Source organism: Atta cephalotes, assembly GCF_000143395.1.
Source record: "Atta cephalotes unplaced genomic scaffold scaffold00006, whole genome shotgun sequence".
Classification (NCBI taxonomy): Eukaryota; Metazoa; Arthropoda; class Insecta; order Hymenoptera; family Formicidae; genus Atta; species Atta cephalotes.
Genome location: NW_012130070.1, coordinates 4,690,436 through 4,707,103, shown reverse-complemented (window position 1 = coordinate 4,707,103; position 16,668 = coordinate 4,690,436). Strand labels below are relative to the sequence as shown.

General features: G+C 29.2%; 3 protein-coding genes and 1 non-coding gene across 4 annotated transcripts in view; 2 read left to right on the top strand and 2 right to left on the bottom strand.

Annotated features, from left to right (window-relative positions):
- The first annotated feature begins 213 nt into the window (after positions 1–213).
- Positions 214–287, top strand: Trnat-agu. The gene has a single exon. It is a non-coding gene; the product is annotated as a tRNA-Thr (tRNA).
- A 929-nt stretch (positions 288–1,216) lies between these two features.
- LOC105626731 lies at positions 1,217–2,709 on the bottom strand. Its single transcript, XM_012208025.1, has 3 exons — positions 2,466–2,709; positions 1,857–2,110; positions 1,217–1,357 (listed from the first exon to the last, which is right to left on the bottom strand). Exons 1-3 carry the CDS (start codon positions 2,707–2,709, stop codon positions 1,217–1,219), a joined length of 639 nt encoding a protein of 212 aa, XP_012063415.1.
- Positions 2,710–4,277: 1,568 nt separating this feature from the next.
- Positions 4,278–6,983, bottom strand: LOC105626730 (transmembrane protein 161B). Its single transcript, XM_012208024.1, has 11 exons — positions 6,951–6,983; positions 6,675–6,778; positions 6,334–6,589; positions 6,078–6,157; positions 5,763–5,978; positions 5,390–5,506; positions 5,184–5,324; positions 4,936–5,110; positions 4,745–4,841; positions 4,507–4,670; positions 4,278–4,397 (listed from the first exon to the last, which is right to left on the bottom strand). The coding sequence occupies exons 1-11, from the start codon at positions 6,981–6,983 to the stop codon at positions 4,278–4,280; spliced, it is 1,503 nt and encodes a 500-aa protein (XP_012063414.1).
- Positions 6,984–12,232: 5,249 nt separating this feature from the next.
- LOC105626841 (astakine-like) overlaps positions 12,233–16,668 on the top strand; it is a 5,874-nt gene continuing 1,438 nt past the window's right edge. Inside the window, 4 exon segments of the mRNA XM_012208134.1 lie at positions 12,233–12,241; positions 15,078–15,142; positions 15,144–15,181; positions 16,292–16,462. Coding sequence (XP_012063524.1) covers positions 12,233–12,241; positions 15,078–15,142; positions 15,144–15,181; positions 16,292–16,462 — 283 coding nt within the window.

The following is a 16,668-nucleotide window of genomic DNA, read 5'->3' as shown; positions in this document are numbered from 1 at the left end:
CTTCGTATCTTTTTAATATCTTTCAGAGACCTTATGCATCTATGAATCAAAATAAATTGTATAATTAATGGAATAAATAATTTGTGATCTGAATTATGTTTTGATTAATAATAATAATATAATATAATATAATAAAGAGACAATCGATGTAGTTATGAAGCTGAAATGTCATGAAAGTACTTATGGAGTTGATAGGTCGAAAAAGAATTCGTAGGCGCCGTGGCTTAGTTGGTTAAAGCGCCTGTCTAGTAAACAGGAGATCGGGGGTTCGAATCCCCCCGGGGCCTTGCAAAGTTAATTTTTTTCATTCGTAATAACAATATGTATAAGTGACTAATATATCCTAATAATGCGCTAGAATATCTAGAATACTATATTTATTTAAGAACTTATTGAACGAGATATCTATAAATTTTATTTTAAACTGTAGCTGATTATTTATATAACAAAATAGCTCTAATTACGACTTTTAAATATTATATTTAATATAATTTAATATACAAAGTACGTATATATAGTTAACTTATTTATAGGATTTTTTAATAATAAATAAATGTGCATATACAGGGTGGGCCATCTAGCGTTTGGAATTTCAACTACCGGTTATTTTGAATTTGAAAGGCGCAATAACATTTATGACGTATCAGAAATTTAGTTTTTTGTTTGACATTTATGAAATGAGTCGCTATACGCTTGAACAAAATTGGGAAATATTGAAAACTTACTTCCAAAGTGGTGAGTCTTCAACCCAAACTGAAATAAGAAATTTACGTGGAAAATTTGGTAGAAAAAAAATGCCTTCAACGCAGTTTGTGGATCAATTTGTGAAGCGAATTCGGCAAACTGGATCCTTATTGGATAAAGCAACTCGTTCACGTGCTCGTCCAGTAAGGTCAACCGAAAACATTGCTGCTGTTAGTCAGAGTGTGCTTGAACAATCATCAACATCAACTCACCATCGTTCTCAAAACTTGAACATTTCACGCACTTCTTTGAGAAGAATTTTGAATAAAGATCTCGGTATGAAGCCTTTCCAATAAAGCCATAAACTTTGAAAAATATTCATGCGTTTTTTTTTTAGAGCCAAATTAAATTCGAAATTTTAAATGGCCCACCCTGTATGTGTATTTGAATGTAATTTTGTATTTGAGAAATTGTATGAGCAGAAATTGTTTTTGTTACAATAAGCGCTGTACTGTTGCTGTAATAATCGGGATCAGAAGTCGAATTTGTATCCATTTCCAGAGACTTTCACGCGCGCGACCGATGGGGCAGATGAATAAGCGATACCCAGCAAATTTTGCGATTGTTGTTCCGTTTGCTGTTTCTGCTGCAACTGAATCTGAGCCTCAGGTACCTGTGCACAATTACTATTAACAGAAATCATATTTAATAATCAAACGTTTAATAATCACCATATATGAGAATTATTATCTCTTACTACACTAAGAAAAAATGTACTAAATTTTAATAAATATTTAATTGAATAGTGCTAACTAAACATTTACTTACAGCAAATAAATATTTACTTAACAAAAAAAATTATTAAATTAAATTAATGATTCTCTACTAAATAAATATATCTAGATTTAATAAATATTTAATTAGTACTATTCAAACAAATTACTTATTATAATTTATTAGTATATTTTATTTCAGTTAGATAATTCGATGAAATAAGATGCGATATACGATTGTTGTCGGCAAACATGAACTGTATTGTCAAAAAATATCACATATAAAAATATGCGTACGTTTTTCGAAAATAATTAAATAAAATAATAAAATAAGGCCTCGTATATCATAAATGCATCGTTTGAATTTTCACTTTTCTCTCCTGACAAAAGTGAACCTACCTGTTCCGATGGAATCGCGTGCAGCTGTCCTTGTTGAGTCTGTGCCAATTGTGCCTGACGAAGGGCGAGTAGTTGCGCCAATTGCGATTGATAAATTGCTGCATTCGGCTGATACGCTTGCAAGTACGCTTGCTGCGGCTGCTGCTGGGCATACGTTAATGCGACCGCGGGATCTGTTTGAGCCTGATACACCAACGATCCGGGCACAAAATTCGGAAGGATCCCACTCGCAGCGGGACCGAGTGCGTAATATCCTGCACAATGATTGAAAGATATATTATTAAATTGAATTCATTCAATCTCTCTTTAAATGATATGCTTTTTAGCTTTTGTGAGTGGCGCGTTTCATGTATGCGTGAAAATATAGATGAGATAATTATGTAAGTCCATATGTACATGGACTTTATTTAATAATATTTTCTTTATTAAACATCGAAAAAAAAGAAAAAAATTCAAGATTTTCCGACTTGTTTTTCATTAAGAAATCATTAATTATCGCTATGATTAGATGTGAATGATAAAATTAAAAATACTTAGTGTAAGAACACTAAGAGAACTTTTTTAACAAAAGAGAACTTTGAATATTGTTTATTAATTGTAAGCACAAACCTAAACCAGGGTTTCTTTGGGCGAGGGCTTGTGCAATACTCGGTTGAACCTTTTGAATTAGCTGAGGATTACCGATGCTGGAGGCGAACGATTGATGGGAGCTAGGTCCAGCGAATGCGAATGATGTTTGCGTTAATCCCGGTCGGACGAAACTGAAGGAGGTATGTTGCTCTGAACTGCCTATTACGTTTGTCGGCTTCACCCCAGCTTGAATCGGTGGCTCGGCCGTGATGAAACAATACATCGCACTTAAGACAATCGCGTATTTCTGCAATTTGCAATTTTTGACATCAGTCCAGACAAATATTTAATTAGCTTAATATAATGAGTTTCTGAAAGATGATATCTATACTTATATAATAAATATCTTTAAAAAAAGGACATTATTACAAAGATATGTTGATAATTATAAAAATTAAATTATTATTATTCTTATTTAATTTAATAATTGTGATAACAATTAAGAATAATTATCAAGTACTATTATAGAAATTATCGTTATTTCATTGTTATAATAATGTTATATTATAATTATCCCCTGATTGTAAAAATTACTATATAGCAATATTTATATAAAATATTTCTCAAAGATTTAGAATTTGGATCAGATATATACATTTTACTTTAATAATTCATTTTTCTAATTCATTATCAATATGTTAAAACGTTCGTATTTTCGAAAGCTTTCCTGGACTTTTTGTTTTATTGTGTCCACGTGAAATTTTTTTAATTCTTAGAGCACATTTTTAAAATTTGAGCTTTCAACGAAACGTTCCGTTACACTTGAAAAATGAGACATGAAAAGTATGTGTTCTGTTTGTCTCACTCACCAACATTATGAAAAATCGTTATGATCAATCTTGTAACGTACAATGAAGAGGAACAGTATTATCGCTGGCAAAAATCACGACGGTATTACGGCGCTATGAAACCTCATGGGGAACTATATACCACGGAAACGGCTGGTACGAAACGTGAGATGCATCCGATCGACATCATTTCATCGAGACACTTTCTCCGGGATGTAAAATGTCGAACAATCCATGAATTGTAATCAGACAACGCGTAATAGTTTGCTTAAAATATAACAGACGAAAGCCATGGGACAAGGTTCTCGCAACCAGTATATCATCTATTTTTAATAGCAGAAAAAAATGAATATTTTTTTACATTAAGAGTGCAAACAAAATAATTTCTTTCAAGATCAAGATCGCTGATAACAGAGAAAGTTACTTTCGAAATGCTTAATGCAACAATAGTGTGAGCGTATGGTGAGTATTAATTGCGATGTGATGAACGATTATAGAATTTCAAGTACCTAATCAGTAGTGATAATCGCATTTATATCATAGCGAATATTTATTTTATTGCGAATATAAGATATCCTTTTAATAATATATTTTTGATTATAATCTTCAATATATTTGATGGAAATAGCAAACAATTACAATAATATTCAACATTGTAATTTAATTCTATTTTATTTATATATTACGTAAATACACGTTATTATATATATATATATATATATATACCATAATCATGTTTTTAACACAATTATAATTTTTATTTAAGTCCCAGAATGTCTTTATTTACAATACAACTGTAGTACTACTTATTGCCATATGCATTAAAAAATCTTACGTTATTGATAGCCATTATCTTAATTATTTGGCGATAGACGTTAAAATAGATAATCTGAAAATATGTATCTCAATGAACAACGCTATGTCTAATTAATGAATGATTGATCTGTGAATTAATGAAAATTTGTGCGATGTGACATCTGAATTTTTCTCCCAACAAATCATTTCACATGTTCGAAAAGTACGATTGATAAAACATGCCCATGGCACTGGTCGATAATAATGCGAAGCAACTCCACCACGTCGCTAATCCTAAGACGCCTCTGTACACATCTGTGGTAAATATCTATAACAAACAAAACATTTTCTTTGTACTATTGTTTGAAACATTGCTTAAAAATGTCAGTTTCTGTGATAAAATTTAATTTTTTTTAACGAATATCTTAAGACATTACTTGTTTCAATGAACCTAGCGCGAGTTGAACTTCTTCAGCAGTTTGTATAACAGTCTTGTCGATATTATCAATATTAACTGTAGATGATAATGACTTCGGTAATTCATCCGCTGGGCACTCTTCCTCCAACGTTCCTTTCAAAATGCCTTCCCAGGTAAAACCACCTGATATAATTAAAAAATATATAATGTATATATATTTTGTAAATAAACTATATATTTCACAATATTTTTCATACCAAGTGTTTTGTACAAAAACGTAAAAAATAAACATATAATTATAGGAACAACGAATTGAAGCGCCACTACACATAGATAATAATATACAGCTGCAATCTGCAACAATAAAGGAAACTTGTTTTATTATTTAACAAAAAACAAAGTTTTCAGTTAAAATAATTATATAAATTCATAATATTATGACACAAACCTTTTTCTGCAAATCAACATTAGTTATTCGGCCAGCTTCTTTCTTTTGTATCTCTAATCTCTGAATGGCGAGATTTAAGTAAGATTGTAGATATATCGGCATGAGTACAATTTTTAATAAACTGGCAACAACAATAATAGTCAATCTCAAACTTTCAAATCTTGCTACTGTCATTCTGTAACAAAATTTTTTCAATTTTTTTCAATTTATTTAGATATTAATTAATTTATTATTTTCTCTCAACTTACAATGGAGCAGTCATGCCACTGAATATTCGAACAGTCAAATAATCCCTACTTATAGGTGTAATCCATAGGCTTACCAACAAAAGTGGCGAGGCATAACTAATATTTGCTATTAGCACTAATAATTTATTATCTTTGTAATACCTGCAATTATTTCTACATATATAATCAGCATTCAATTTCAATTAAATTAATTGAGTTTATTTTACCTCAACGTATCCCAATGCATTTTTGACGCCCTTAATCCCGGGAAGGTAAACAAAGATCCCAATAAACCGCACCATATAGCAAGAAAAAACTTTAAAACAATTTTTGAGGCTGGTCCCCTATATTAAATATATTAGTAACGTTATTGTAACAAAAACAAAAATATTATTTACAATATAATAATAGAAATTATTATAAAATTATTTAATCTTTAATATTAGTTATACTGTATTAAATTATTCTTAAAAAATGTATTTATTTAAAATTGATAAATGATAAAGATCTATTACTGAAATATTCTTTCACTAACAATATCTTATATAATCACAATGAAACAGATTTAAAATTATTTATTCAATTTTTAATTAAACTTACGTCGAAGAAAGCCCTTGAGTATCTAAAAAACGAGAAGCACTATGATTGAAACTCGTATATGCTTTTTCCAATCCAATTTCCAACTTATTTTCATCAATTATGAGTACCATCATAGCAATAAGAAGATATGCAAATCCAGTAACGATGCACGTGGATCTTTCACCAACACTCTCTTCACCTTTGAAATATTGTATCCAAAGGGAAAGTAGCACTTTACTATAAATTACATAAGGAAGCAATGTAACATGATTTTCATCCCTTAGAAAATAGGAAGTTTTACATATTTTCTGTTAAAAATTTTAATTCAAAGGATACAATGCAAAGCCCAAAACCACCACACACCAAAGTATACTGAGATTAATTTCATCTTTGATTGGATACAAATAATTGTACACCTGTTGAGTGATAAAGGAGAAATTTTAGACAATATAAAACATGATCTCTCTCAACTGTACTGAATATAAATACTAGTTAAAACGTTGTCATTAAAGATAATATTTAAAAAAGATATTTTTGTTCATATAGATAAATATTCATATTAATTAAAGAGTGGCAATTGAAGAGTACTAACCTCTGTTAATATATAAACAATGATAGCGTATACAGAGAAGTCCAATAGCCACTGATATTCCGTATAATATTTTAAGTTCACTACATCGACAATAGTTATTTTTGCACTTTCAAGTTTGATATCTAAATTTCTAGGGACGTGAAACACATCTCCCACTTTGCCGTTCTCGTTGTGTTTTCCTCTCTTTGGTTTCTCTTTCGGCACACCAGCTAATGCTCTGAGTTGCTGATCTGTTGGATACAGATATCGTGTCAATCTATGCAAACAGAAAAACAAAGATGATAGATCTTACTATACCATTACTGTCCATTATTTCCGTAATTATACATGAAGATACATACCCTGTGGAACATAAGATCCACCTAGCAAAGGAAAAATGTGGACTCAATTTTTGTATAATACTGACCATTACAAGGGTGATGACCAATTGCGCTCCTAGAAGAGCCTGAAAGAAATGTCATTAAACACAAAATTAAAATACAAGACATAAACATAGAGAAGAGATAAGTTCAAAAGATACATTTAAAGAAATGAAAAAAATTTTAAACAATCAATATAACTGGAACATGTGATTTCTGTAAGACACATATTTTCATTGTTTTCAACGTTAAATTTACCATGTTTAATGTATCGGCAGGAGAAAGTCTCATAAACAGGACCGCTCCATTGGAGGCAACGAGATATCCGAGATTTCAATTAATTCTGAAAGACGCAACAGCGAAATACGCCTGATTTGCCACGAGTAATATTTGCTCTATCATCTTAAAGGAAGTACGCCAGTCACGAGCTGGTTTTATAAATAGTTATAACTTGGCCACCGCATAATACATCGAACACAGTTGCCTCGCACAGGGCAATATGAGGTTATTTCAGGTTATTTCCAGTTATCCACAATTGTGTCGTCACAAGTTAACCGTTGCAACGAGAAACGCCGTCGATACCAAATCAACAGGACCAGCAGCTGATCGCGATAAAATATGATATATAACCGTATGTCGATCATGTATTTGTATGATTATATTTGTAGATTTTTTATTATTATTTTATACATGATTATTATTATTATTATTATTATTATATGATCATTTTTTATTTTTAATGATTATTCGTTGAGTTTTTGTTTTTCGATTTTTTTTTCACATAAACGTTCAAATGTTTTGGGCCATCATCAGTGAACAATGTATCTGCAAATTAAATTGATTGAATTGTTCTTCGAGTTCAAATTAGAAGTCAAAATATTTATTGAGGATGGTCCGAAGAGAACCTGAAATGTTTATTAGATGTTTATGTAAATTTTAAATAATATGATGTTTATGATTTAATTTGCATTCCACTATGCTTGATTTTTATTTATCCTTTATATTTTCTTTTGAATTTTTAAATATTAAGAGTTATTCGATTATTATAATTTTTATTATAATAATAATATAATAATAAATTAATAATAATTACAATTTAATGATACATAATTATTGTATATATATATATATATATATATATATATATTGTATATACTGTGTATTGCATATACTGTGTATGAAAAAACGAAATTCTTCCCTCTTTCACATAAAAATACACGAATGGAAAATCATGTTGATCCATAATATTAACGCTTTTAAATTGCTCTAAACCTATACGATAACTTGTCCGGCGCACTAATAGTAAAAAAAAATGACACAAAACGATTGTCACGGACCGAATTATGTTATGAATTATATGATAATGCAGAACAACGTTATTGCATATTTTTTAGACGACTTTAGACTACTTAGATTATAATTCTCGTTATAATAGACTCCTGTATGCTTTACAATTAATAAATCATTGGTATAATGTACAAAAAAAGGCATTTATATAGTCTATAATTATCATTCGTAATTTACATGAACTTCCTTTATCTTTTAATTCTTTTAGTTTAAGTAAAATTTACTTGCCATCTTTTGCATACTCCAAACAGAAGAAGAGTTTATGAAAAAAGAGAACAAATATATTAAGAAAAAATTTTATATTAGACACTACTAAATATTTAGACGTTTAATTGAATTAGATTTAATTTAGTTGGAAGAAATCATCACTAACGGACCATGGCATAAAAAAATATGAGAGTTGTAAAGTGGAGAGATTACATTTAGATATTATAAATTATTATTTTATATGTCAGCCATTAAATTAATACTTCAAAATATGTCTGCGGTTTATTAAATATATTTAATGTTTCACTAATGTTTAAATACTGTTTTTCAGATTATTATAATTTCCGATTATTACATTAATTATTGTATAGTATGTAATATTATATTACATACTATATGTAATTTTATATTAGACGTACGATTTAACGCACAGAAGTTGAAGAATAAAGTTTTTTTTTAAATTAATCACTCCATTTTAAGACACTAAACAATTACAGAAATCGTAAAAAAATTATGATTTCAATCAAAATCATATTTGGGTCTATATATTTATACATTTAAAAAGTATAAAGTAAATAATTTTTTCATATCGTGATTCGGAAAATCTTTGAATTTTCATATCATGAATTCATATCGGAAATTCTCTTTCAATTTTCTTTTTTATTTTAAATTGATATTTTATTTCGAAAACTAGAATCTTTCAAATGTACCTAATATTTTTAATAGAGATAAATTTGTATATTTTCTTTATAAAATATATATAAAAGTAACATCGATAACATTGTATCGCAGTATGCGTGTGATGTGTATTGTAATACATGCGTGTATTGTAATACATGAAGAAGATGTTTTATCTTAATTCTGTATTATGTTCTATCTTATCTGTTCTATCTTAATTCTGTATTATGGAGATATGTTCATTTTTAGTTACATTTACTGATTTATTATGCTCTACATATATATAATCCGATCACACCAAACAAAATATATATAAACAAAATATATATAAAATACATAACAATATAAAATTAACAAAATACAATATGGCTATTTCTAAATTGATACATCTTGAAAAAGTAAAATTGTACTAAATTAAAACAAAATAAATTTTAAAGCTAAAAATGCACAAAAAAAAGTCGTTTTTGCTCTTTGATGTAAATATAACTCTATGATATAAAAAAAGATTCAATCACAAAAAATAAATACATGGAAATAACTTCGTATTGTTTTTATATTCATTAATAATTACAATAAATTAAGTAATTAATTATTTAGATAGTTATCGATTGCAAAAAAATGTAAATTAATTAACTTACATTTATGATTTTTAAATTAGTTCGGAAGTTGAATAACAAGAATTAGAAATTATCGTGAGGAAACATTTTATTTGCGTGAGAAGTTTCGACATTAAATGCAACTAAAGTAAAAAAAGAATAAATACTATATTTGCCATGTATAACTGTCCCCATTAATTTTAATATTTTTACGTAAATTAAAATTTAAGTATCTACCAGATGATGTATTTTTTTATACAAATTAAAAATAATTTTGTTATCGTCTTTAATTAATTTAACATCTACAAAATCTGATTGATTGTCTTTTTCTATTTCTAATGTAAAACTTGTAAGCGTTTATGTATCGAGTTAAAAAACATAACATTTCTATATTATTCTTAGGGACTGACAATAAAATATGAGCGACACATCTAAAAAGAATGATATATTAAATGTCTTGAATCGAAATATTTCAGCAATATATTACAATATTTCCTACAAAATATTAAAATATCGATATTTGATTTTTAAAATATTGATATTGTTGCAGTGTTTTCAATATTAAAATTTCAATATTGCTGCAATTTTTGTGATATTTTACGCTATTAAAATATTGCTACAATATTTCAGTGAAGATAATAAATAAAATTTGTCTAATTAGAAATTATTTGCAATTGCCCATTTCTTTTTCATTCAATTCCAAAGTAAATATTTAATAATGTAAAACTGCAGTGTGATAAATGTGAACCCACAATTCATTTACATATTATAATATATAAATGTTTAACAATATTCTTGAGGGTGCTTTCTATATAAAGATTATGCGTTTCGCGAATTTCTTCTGTATCCAGATTCATTCTTGGAATGCCAACGTTTCCTGAACATTGCATCCGCTTCATCAGGGCGAAAAGTAGCCTGATACTGAGCTGTTTCTCCGGCCTCCGGGCCTTTTATATTATGCTACTTGTTAGAGTGATAGGGGGGAAAGAAGAGAAAGAGGAGGGGGAAATTGGTCGATCTTCAATAACTGGGAGAATGGTTTTGCATATTTTATTTATGTTGTAGCCATTATCTCTGTTTAGATTGTTAGGGTGTTTTTATATCTCTATGGCTTCTCTATTCTTTCTTGGAAAGTATGATATAATGTTGGCTATTGTGATCGTTTTATCACATATTATTTGATGTTCTGTTTCGATGTTGTGTTCTGATAATGCTGCATGGCGTGTTTTAGCCTGACATCACGTTGATATTCTTTATCCATAGGTTAATTTCTCCCAGTTTCTTCAATGTATAGTTGCCCGCAAGAACAAGGTATTTTATATACTCCTGCGGAGTGGAGGTTGACTTTTAGGATTTCTAAGATTTGTCCTATCTTTTTGGATGGTTTGAAGACAGTTCGGATATTGTGTTTGTTTAATATCTTTTGCCAATCCGATCTGTTGTTCCTTTGACATATGGGAGAATGGATAGGATTCTTTCGTCTGGTTGTGTGTCAGAGACTGTTGTCTTGTCTGCATATTTATTGATTATTTTGGTTATATCTTTTTTGTCGTATCCGTTTTTTTGTAAGCTGTAGGTGGTTGAGTTCTGTCTGATCCAGCTAACAAAGGCAACACGACAGCAATCATGAACACATCAGATATACTATAAGAAAAAGAACCTTCTCTCGGACAAAGCATACAAAAAGTTTGACAAAGATCCAACTAATACAATCGCACAGAACACCAAGATCCTAATGGAGAAAAGCAACATTCCCAATAAAACCAAATCAACATTAAAACCTATAAATCCTCTCCCATCAAGATTATACGGACTACCAAAAGTACACAAACTAAACATCCCTCTCAGACTGATTGTCAGTACCATACATTTCCCGATATACAATTTATCCCGCACAAACACTACAATCGATGTGATCTTGATTTGACCTTGGCGACACCATCCAAGGTCAAACTGATGTAATCAGTAAATAGATTTTTTTAAACCCTACAACTTTTGTTTGAAACATTTTTTTTCAAGAATGCTTAATTTTTAAAATATTGAAGGATTTCCACTCTTTTGACATATCCTGTATACTAAATGTACAGGGTGTTGCAGATACATACTAGGCAGTACGATGGGTTGCGTGGGAAACTTTGTAGGGGCAGCCACGGTTCAGTAGATAATGATGGCAACTTTATATTAACAAATCTAGGAACGTGCTTATGATGGATTTGGGTAACTCTGATCATGAAAAGGAGCCAAAACGATAATTAAAGATGAAAAAGCAAATTTAAAAAATGTTACGCAATAAAACATTTTTCATATAAGAGCGTCATATATAAATATATATTATATAAACATATAATTATATACGAAAAATATTTCCATATATCCTTCTTTCTTTCTAAAATTACTGTTTGAGAAAAATAATTGTTTGACAAGAAAAAAAATAATATTGAGAAAACAAAAAATAATGAAAGGAATAAATTTTGCATTGTTTCTTTCACGAATTCTATATTGAAAAAATGAAAAAGAATTGCTCAGATATAATTTTATATAAATCATAATTGCTTATTTAAAAAATTATTCATTTTGCATACACATTTTTTTTAAAACAACTATGTTTTCTTTACATCAATTGATTCATCTTATTATTTTGTTCATAAAAGTATTAAGATACGGTTATCCAAAAGTTAATAATTCACGAGTTATGTAACATTTTACGTCAATATGTGTCAGGTAAAGTATCTCGTAAACTGTTTTGATTTTTTTTTTATCACTATCTTAATACTTTTATATGCAGAATAATTAGAGGAATCATACTGTGTTAAAAAAATTATACTATTCCATTTTAAAAAGTGGAGATGATCTTTATATTTTAGTGCTTCCATCTAGAAAACATGACCAAAATACATCCCCCTCGAAATCGTTTCACTGTCATTTAAAATATTTTTTTATATTATCAAAAATAAGCGAGATATTTCAAATAGTCGATTTAAGTGGATCATCCTGTATATGTACCTGAATATAAAATATTTGCAAATTAAGTATAAAATATAATAATTATATAAAATTATATATAATATAAAATATATATTGATTAATTCTTTTTCTGCATTCTTTTTATTTATATCACAAATTATATTAAATAATAAAAGAATTTTATTTTTAATAATATAATGCATTAAAACTATTTTTAATATAATGCACAAAATACATTGCGCTGCAACATTGCTATGACTTATGACATTAGCGCAATCTTGCGGACATTTTTATGATGCACATTGGAACAATGTTGCAAATACATTGCGCAATCTATTTGCAATATTACAACATTGTAATGAGATATATTTGCAAGCTTTCTGTGTTTAAGATTTCAACCTATCAAAAACCGATCCTGTACATCCTGGCATCTGCTAAGTTGAAATCTCAATATTTGTTCCTGTTCCTAATATTTATTCTGTGCGCAGGTCCTTATATTACACATTATTGAAATATTACATTGAATACTACAATATTGCTGCAATATTTCGTGCTGTAGAGAAAGTTATACTTATAATTAATTATAAATTTCTAGCTTGGTGTGACAAGATCGAAAATAATGATAAATGTGGAAAATTATATCGTATATTAATTAATTTAGTAATTAATCCAAATCCGATTTACAAATCTATTTTACAAATGTTACTTTTAATGAACATTATTAAATAATATTAAAATATTATATAGTGAAATGTTAATTATTGATACTAAATGAAGTATAATGTAATTAAGTAAATATATAATGAATTATTTAATATCAATAATAAATAATTTATTATATACTTGATATAATATATGTGTTAAATTTTTGCCATGTTTTTATACATGTGAATTTTTACTCATCATCAGCCGATACATAAATATGTATGCTCGTTTGTAGTTATAATAATCTTTCATCTAGGTGTATGCATAATTATTACGCAGGTTGTAATAAATGCTCGTGTAAGTGTTTTGCAATGTAGGATATGCATATATATATATATATATATATATATATATACCCTGCAGCTGATCTTTCTTCTATAATTATTATTATTTTTGCAGACAATAGTAGAAAACGATATATTACGTAGTTGCAGTTTTCCGATGCGTGGACTATAAACCAAGAATTATATAGAATTATATAGAATCGAAGAAATGTTCGAAATGTATATATAATTATAATTACAGTATGATAAATTTTCATTGTGGCAAAAAGACAGCATGATTTGGAGATCCAGAAATTTTACGCGCCATTAAGAATCTGATGTTAAAAAGTCATAATAAATATGTTAGATAATAAAGATGTCTTGAAGAAAAAATGCGCAGATATCTTTGAAATTTCCCAGAAATCATTTTCCCCACATTGGCAAACTAATTTGCATTCTGGAAACTTCGAATCCTCGATTGCGTAACGATACACGCAATCAGCGTGTGACCCACTAATGTCTTTGAGCATTTCAATTAGTCCATCTAATATATTGTTCATTGTCAGGTACATCCAATCTATATTAAGAGTGTGATTCACAACGCAAATGAATGTAGGTACATAATAGAGTTATAGAAGTCTGTGCTTACATTTTACAAACGAGAGAAAAAATATAAAGATTTATTTATTAACGGCATAATTATATTAATAATAAATTTATCAATTTTTACGCAAACATGTGTCGTGTGTCTAACTTAAAAATAACTTTTTATTTTATGAAATAATAGTTTTACTACAATAAATATTGTAACTGATGTCTTCCATTTAGTGACATAAGTCAACACAATCGTTTTATCTTTCTTTGCATTCCCTGAATCTAACAATATAAAACGATACTTGTGTCGACTTCTGTCATTAAATAGAAGGCACCCATTATAACTAAAACAATATAGTCATTACATAATTTCTAATTTTTTAAAAGTTATTACAAATAAAAATAGAAAAAGTACATTGTTCAACTCATCCTCAGCTAAGTTTGTTAAAGTTGTTAACAACTTCCTAAGAATGCATATCATTTGAATAAATGCGGTTAAATGCAAAAAGGATGCATAAAAAGAAATTTTTTACATAAAAAAGTAAATAATGATATTTCATGTATATTTGTATCTTCATTAATTTGTTGACAAACAGCGGAGTTTCTAACTATCCCCTAATAGAGAGAAAAGTAAAAAAAAACGTTGATTAAATAGCACTTAAGGAAGATTTATTTTACAAGAAGAATTAAATCTATTACTAACTCTTTACACAAATACACATACACACATATGTATTTTATTATCTTCCTTATTTTTTTTTTTCAATAAACTTTCTATCGCTATTTTATTAACAGCATATATCTTGATTTAATCGTCAGGATAGTCATCATTATGTATGGTTTTTCATAGAAAATAAAAATCTCTCAGGGACTATTAAAAATGCAATTTTCAAGCTTTCAAAAATAAGGATAGTTTCTCCAAAAATAAGGATAGTTGACAAGCGTCGTTCTAAAAAAAATCGCTGTTTCATTTGGCGATTGTTCCTGATCGGACATCTCACACACGGAAACACGTCCTTTTACGCCATCAGAACGCGGAGAGGACGCAGCGGTATAAAACGATGCGTTCATCAGTTCGCGCAATCATACGTCGAGCAGTGTACGGCAAGCAGTGGACCACGATTCAAAACGACAGGTTCGTAATATGTTCGTGTCTGTTGTTTTCGCGTAAGGAGACACGTAGGCGATGGCGGCGTGTCTTTTTACGCGCGATGACGCATACGGCGCGATCGAAAATTCACGGTCGGCTTTCGCGAAAATTCCATGAGGAAGTCCTGCGAAAGAAATATTTCATTTAATACAGAACTAATTATAATTCTTATAACATTTCTGCTGTTATTACATTCATTAATAGCTTGTGCGTTTGTAGATCTATTACATGAACGAATCGATAATTCAACCAAGAATCTTTAAAGATTTGTTCGCGTCGCATGCTCTTAAGGAGATCCTAAAGCTTCCTGTTTTACCGATTAAATCATGTAATTTTTGTATAACAAATATTTTTTTCTCTTTTATCGATTCGAAAATCCTTTTCCAGGATTAAAGTAATACGTGTTTGGGAAGTGAAGTCTATGCCTAGAACGATCAAAAATTTCAAAATTGATATATTTTTTATCATTTCTTAGTGAAACATGGCGTTTCAGCTGTCAAATCGTGACAACATTTGCTTGAAATGAATACTTTGCAACCCGTACGTACGAAATAGTGGTTTCCAGACGTAGTTTATACGAACAAATAACGTTGTTATTAGTTCTTAAAATTAGATTTAGACGCTTTATTGCGACGAATTTGTTATACGAAAATTGACACGAATGTGTGATTGCGTGTATCATAGATTGCGTGAGATATTGATGTGGTAGCATATAAAAACATGTCGATGTGCGGCGCGCGGCGCGACCTCTGGTGACTTCATCGGAGTTCGAGTTTGCTCTAAAATGATCCTACTATAATATTTACTCACTCTAACGCGCTTGAAGTGAGTAGGAGCTGTAGCAGAAGTATATTTGAGCATGCTGGAGCACATGATGCGAACAAACCTTCAGTAAAGATTATCAATTCTTTTATTATTTACACATATAACAAGTGTCTCTTTTATTTAATAAAAAATTAATGTTATATTTTTACTTTATAATAAATAATTATCATAAATAATGTATGCATAATAAGATAAAAAAGCGTCGAATGTTTTCCGGTTTGGAATTATTTTACAGAATTATTTTGTCATGCAAAATTTTTTATTTTTCAGAGATTATTAAATCTAAACAAGCAATTATGTTGCCGATGTTGAATGTAGTCATACTCATCACTTCAATTGTGGTTTTTCCAAATATCGATCCTGTAACTTCTTCCTCTCCGGTTTTTCAAAAGAATTGTACAACCAATACGGAGTGCGAACCAAATTCTTGCTGCTTATTAGGTTTGTCTCTCTTTTTTTTTGTTTATATTAAAATTTAAGTGCCCTGAAAAAAGTGCCTCTGCAAAAAAAATATTTTTTAGATTAATGCGTGCGTGCGTGCGTGCGTGCGTGCGTGCGTGCGTGCGTGCGTGCGTGCGTGCGCGTGTGTGTGTGTGTGTGTGTGTGTGTGTGTGTGTGTGTGTGTGTGTGTGTGTGTGTGTGTGTGT

Coding starts and splice junctions, on each gene's coding strand:
- LOC105626731 (XM_012208025.1), bottom strand. CDS start 2,709: ATGTATTGTTTCATCACGGCCGAGCCACCGATTCAAGCTGGGGTGAAG. Junction 2,111..2,465: donor CCAAAGAAACCCTGGTTTAG/GTTTGTGCTTAC, acceptor ATCATTGTGCAG/GATATTACGCACTCGGTCCC. Junction 1,358..1,856: donor ACGCGATTCCATCGGAACAG/GTAGGTTCACTT, acceptor AATTGTGCACAG/GTACCTGAGGCTCAGATTCA.
- LOC105626730 (XM_012208024.1), bottom strand. CDS start 6,983: ATGAGACTTTCTCCTGCCGATACATTAAACATG. Junction 6,779..6,950: donor CTGCCGATACATTAAACATG/GTAAATTTAACG, acceptor CATTTCTTTCAG/GCTCTTCTAGGAGCGCAATT. Junction 4,398..4,506: donor CGCTAGGTTCATTGAAACAA/GTAATGTCTTAA, acceptor TGTTTGTTATAG/ATATTTACCACAGATGTGTA.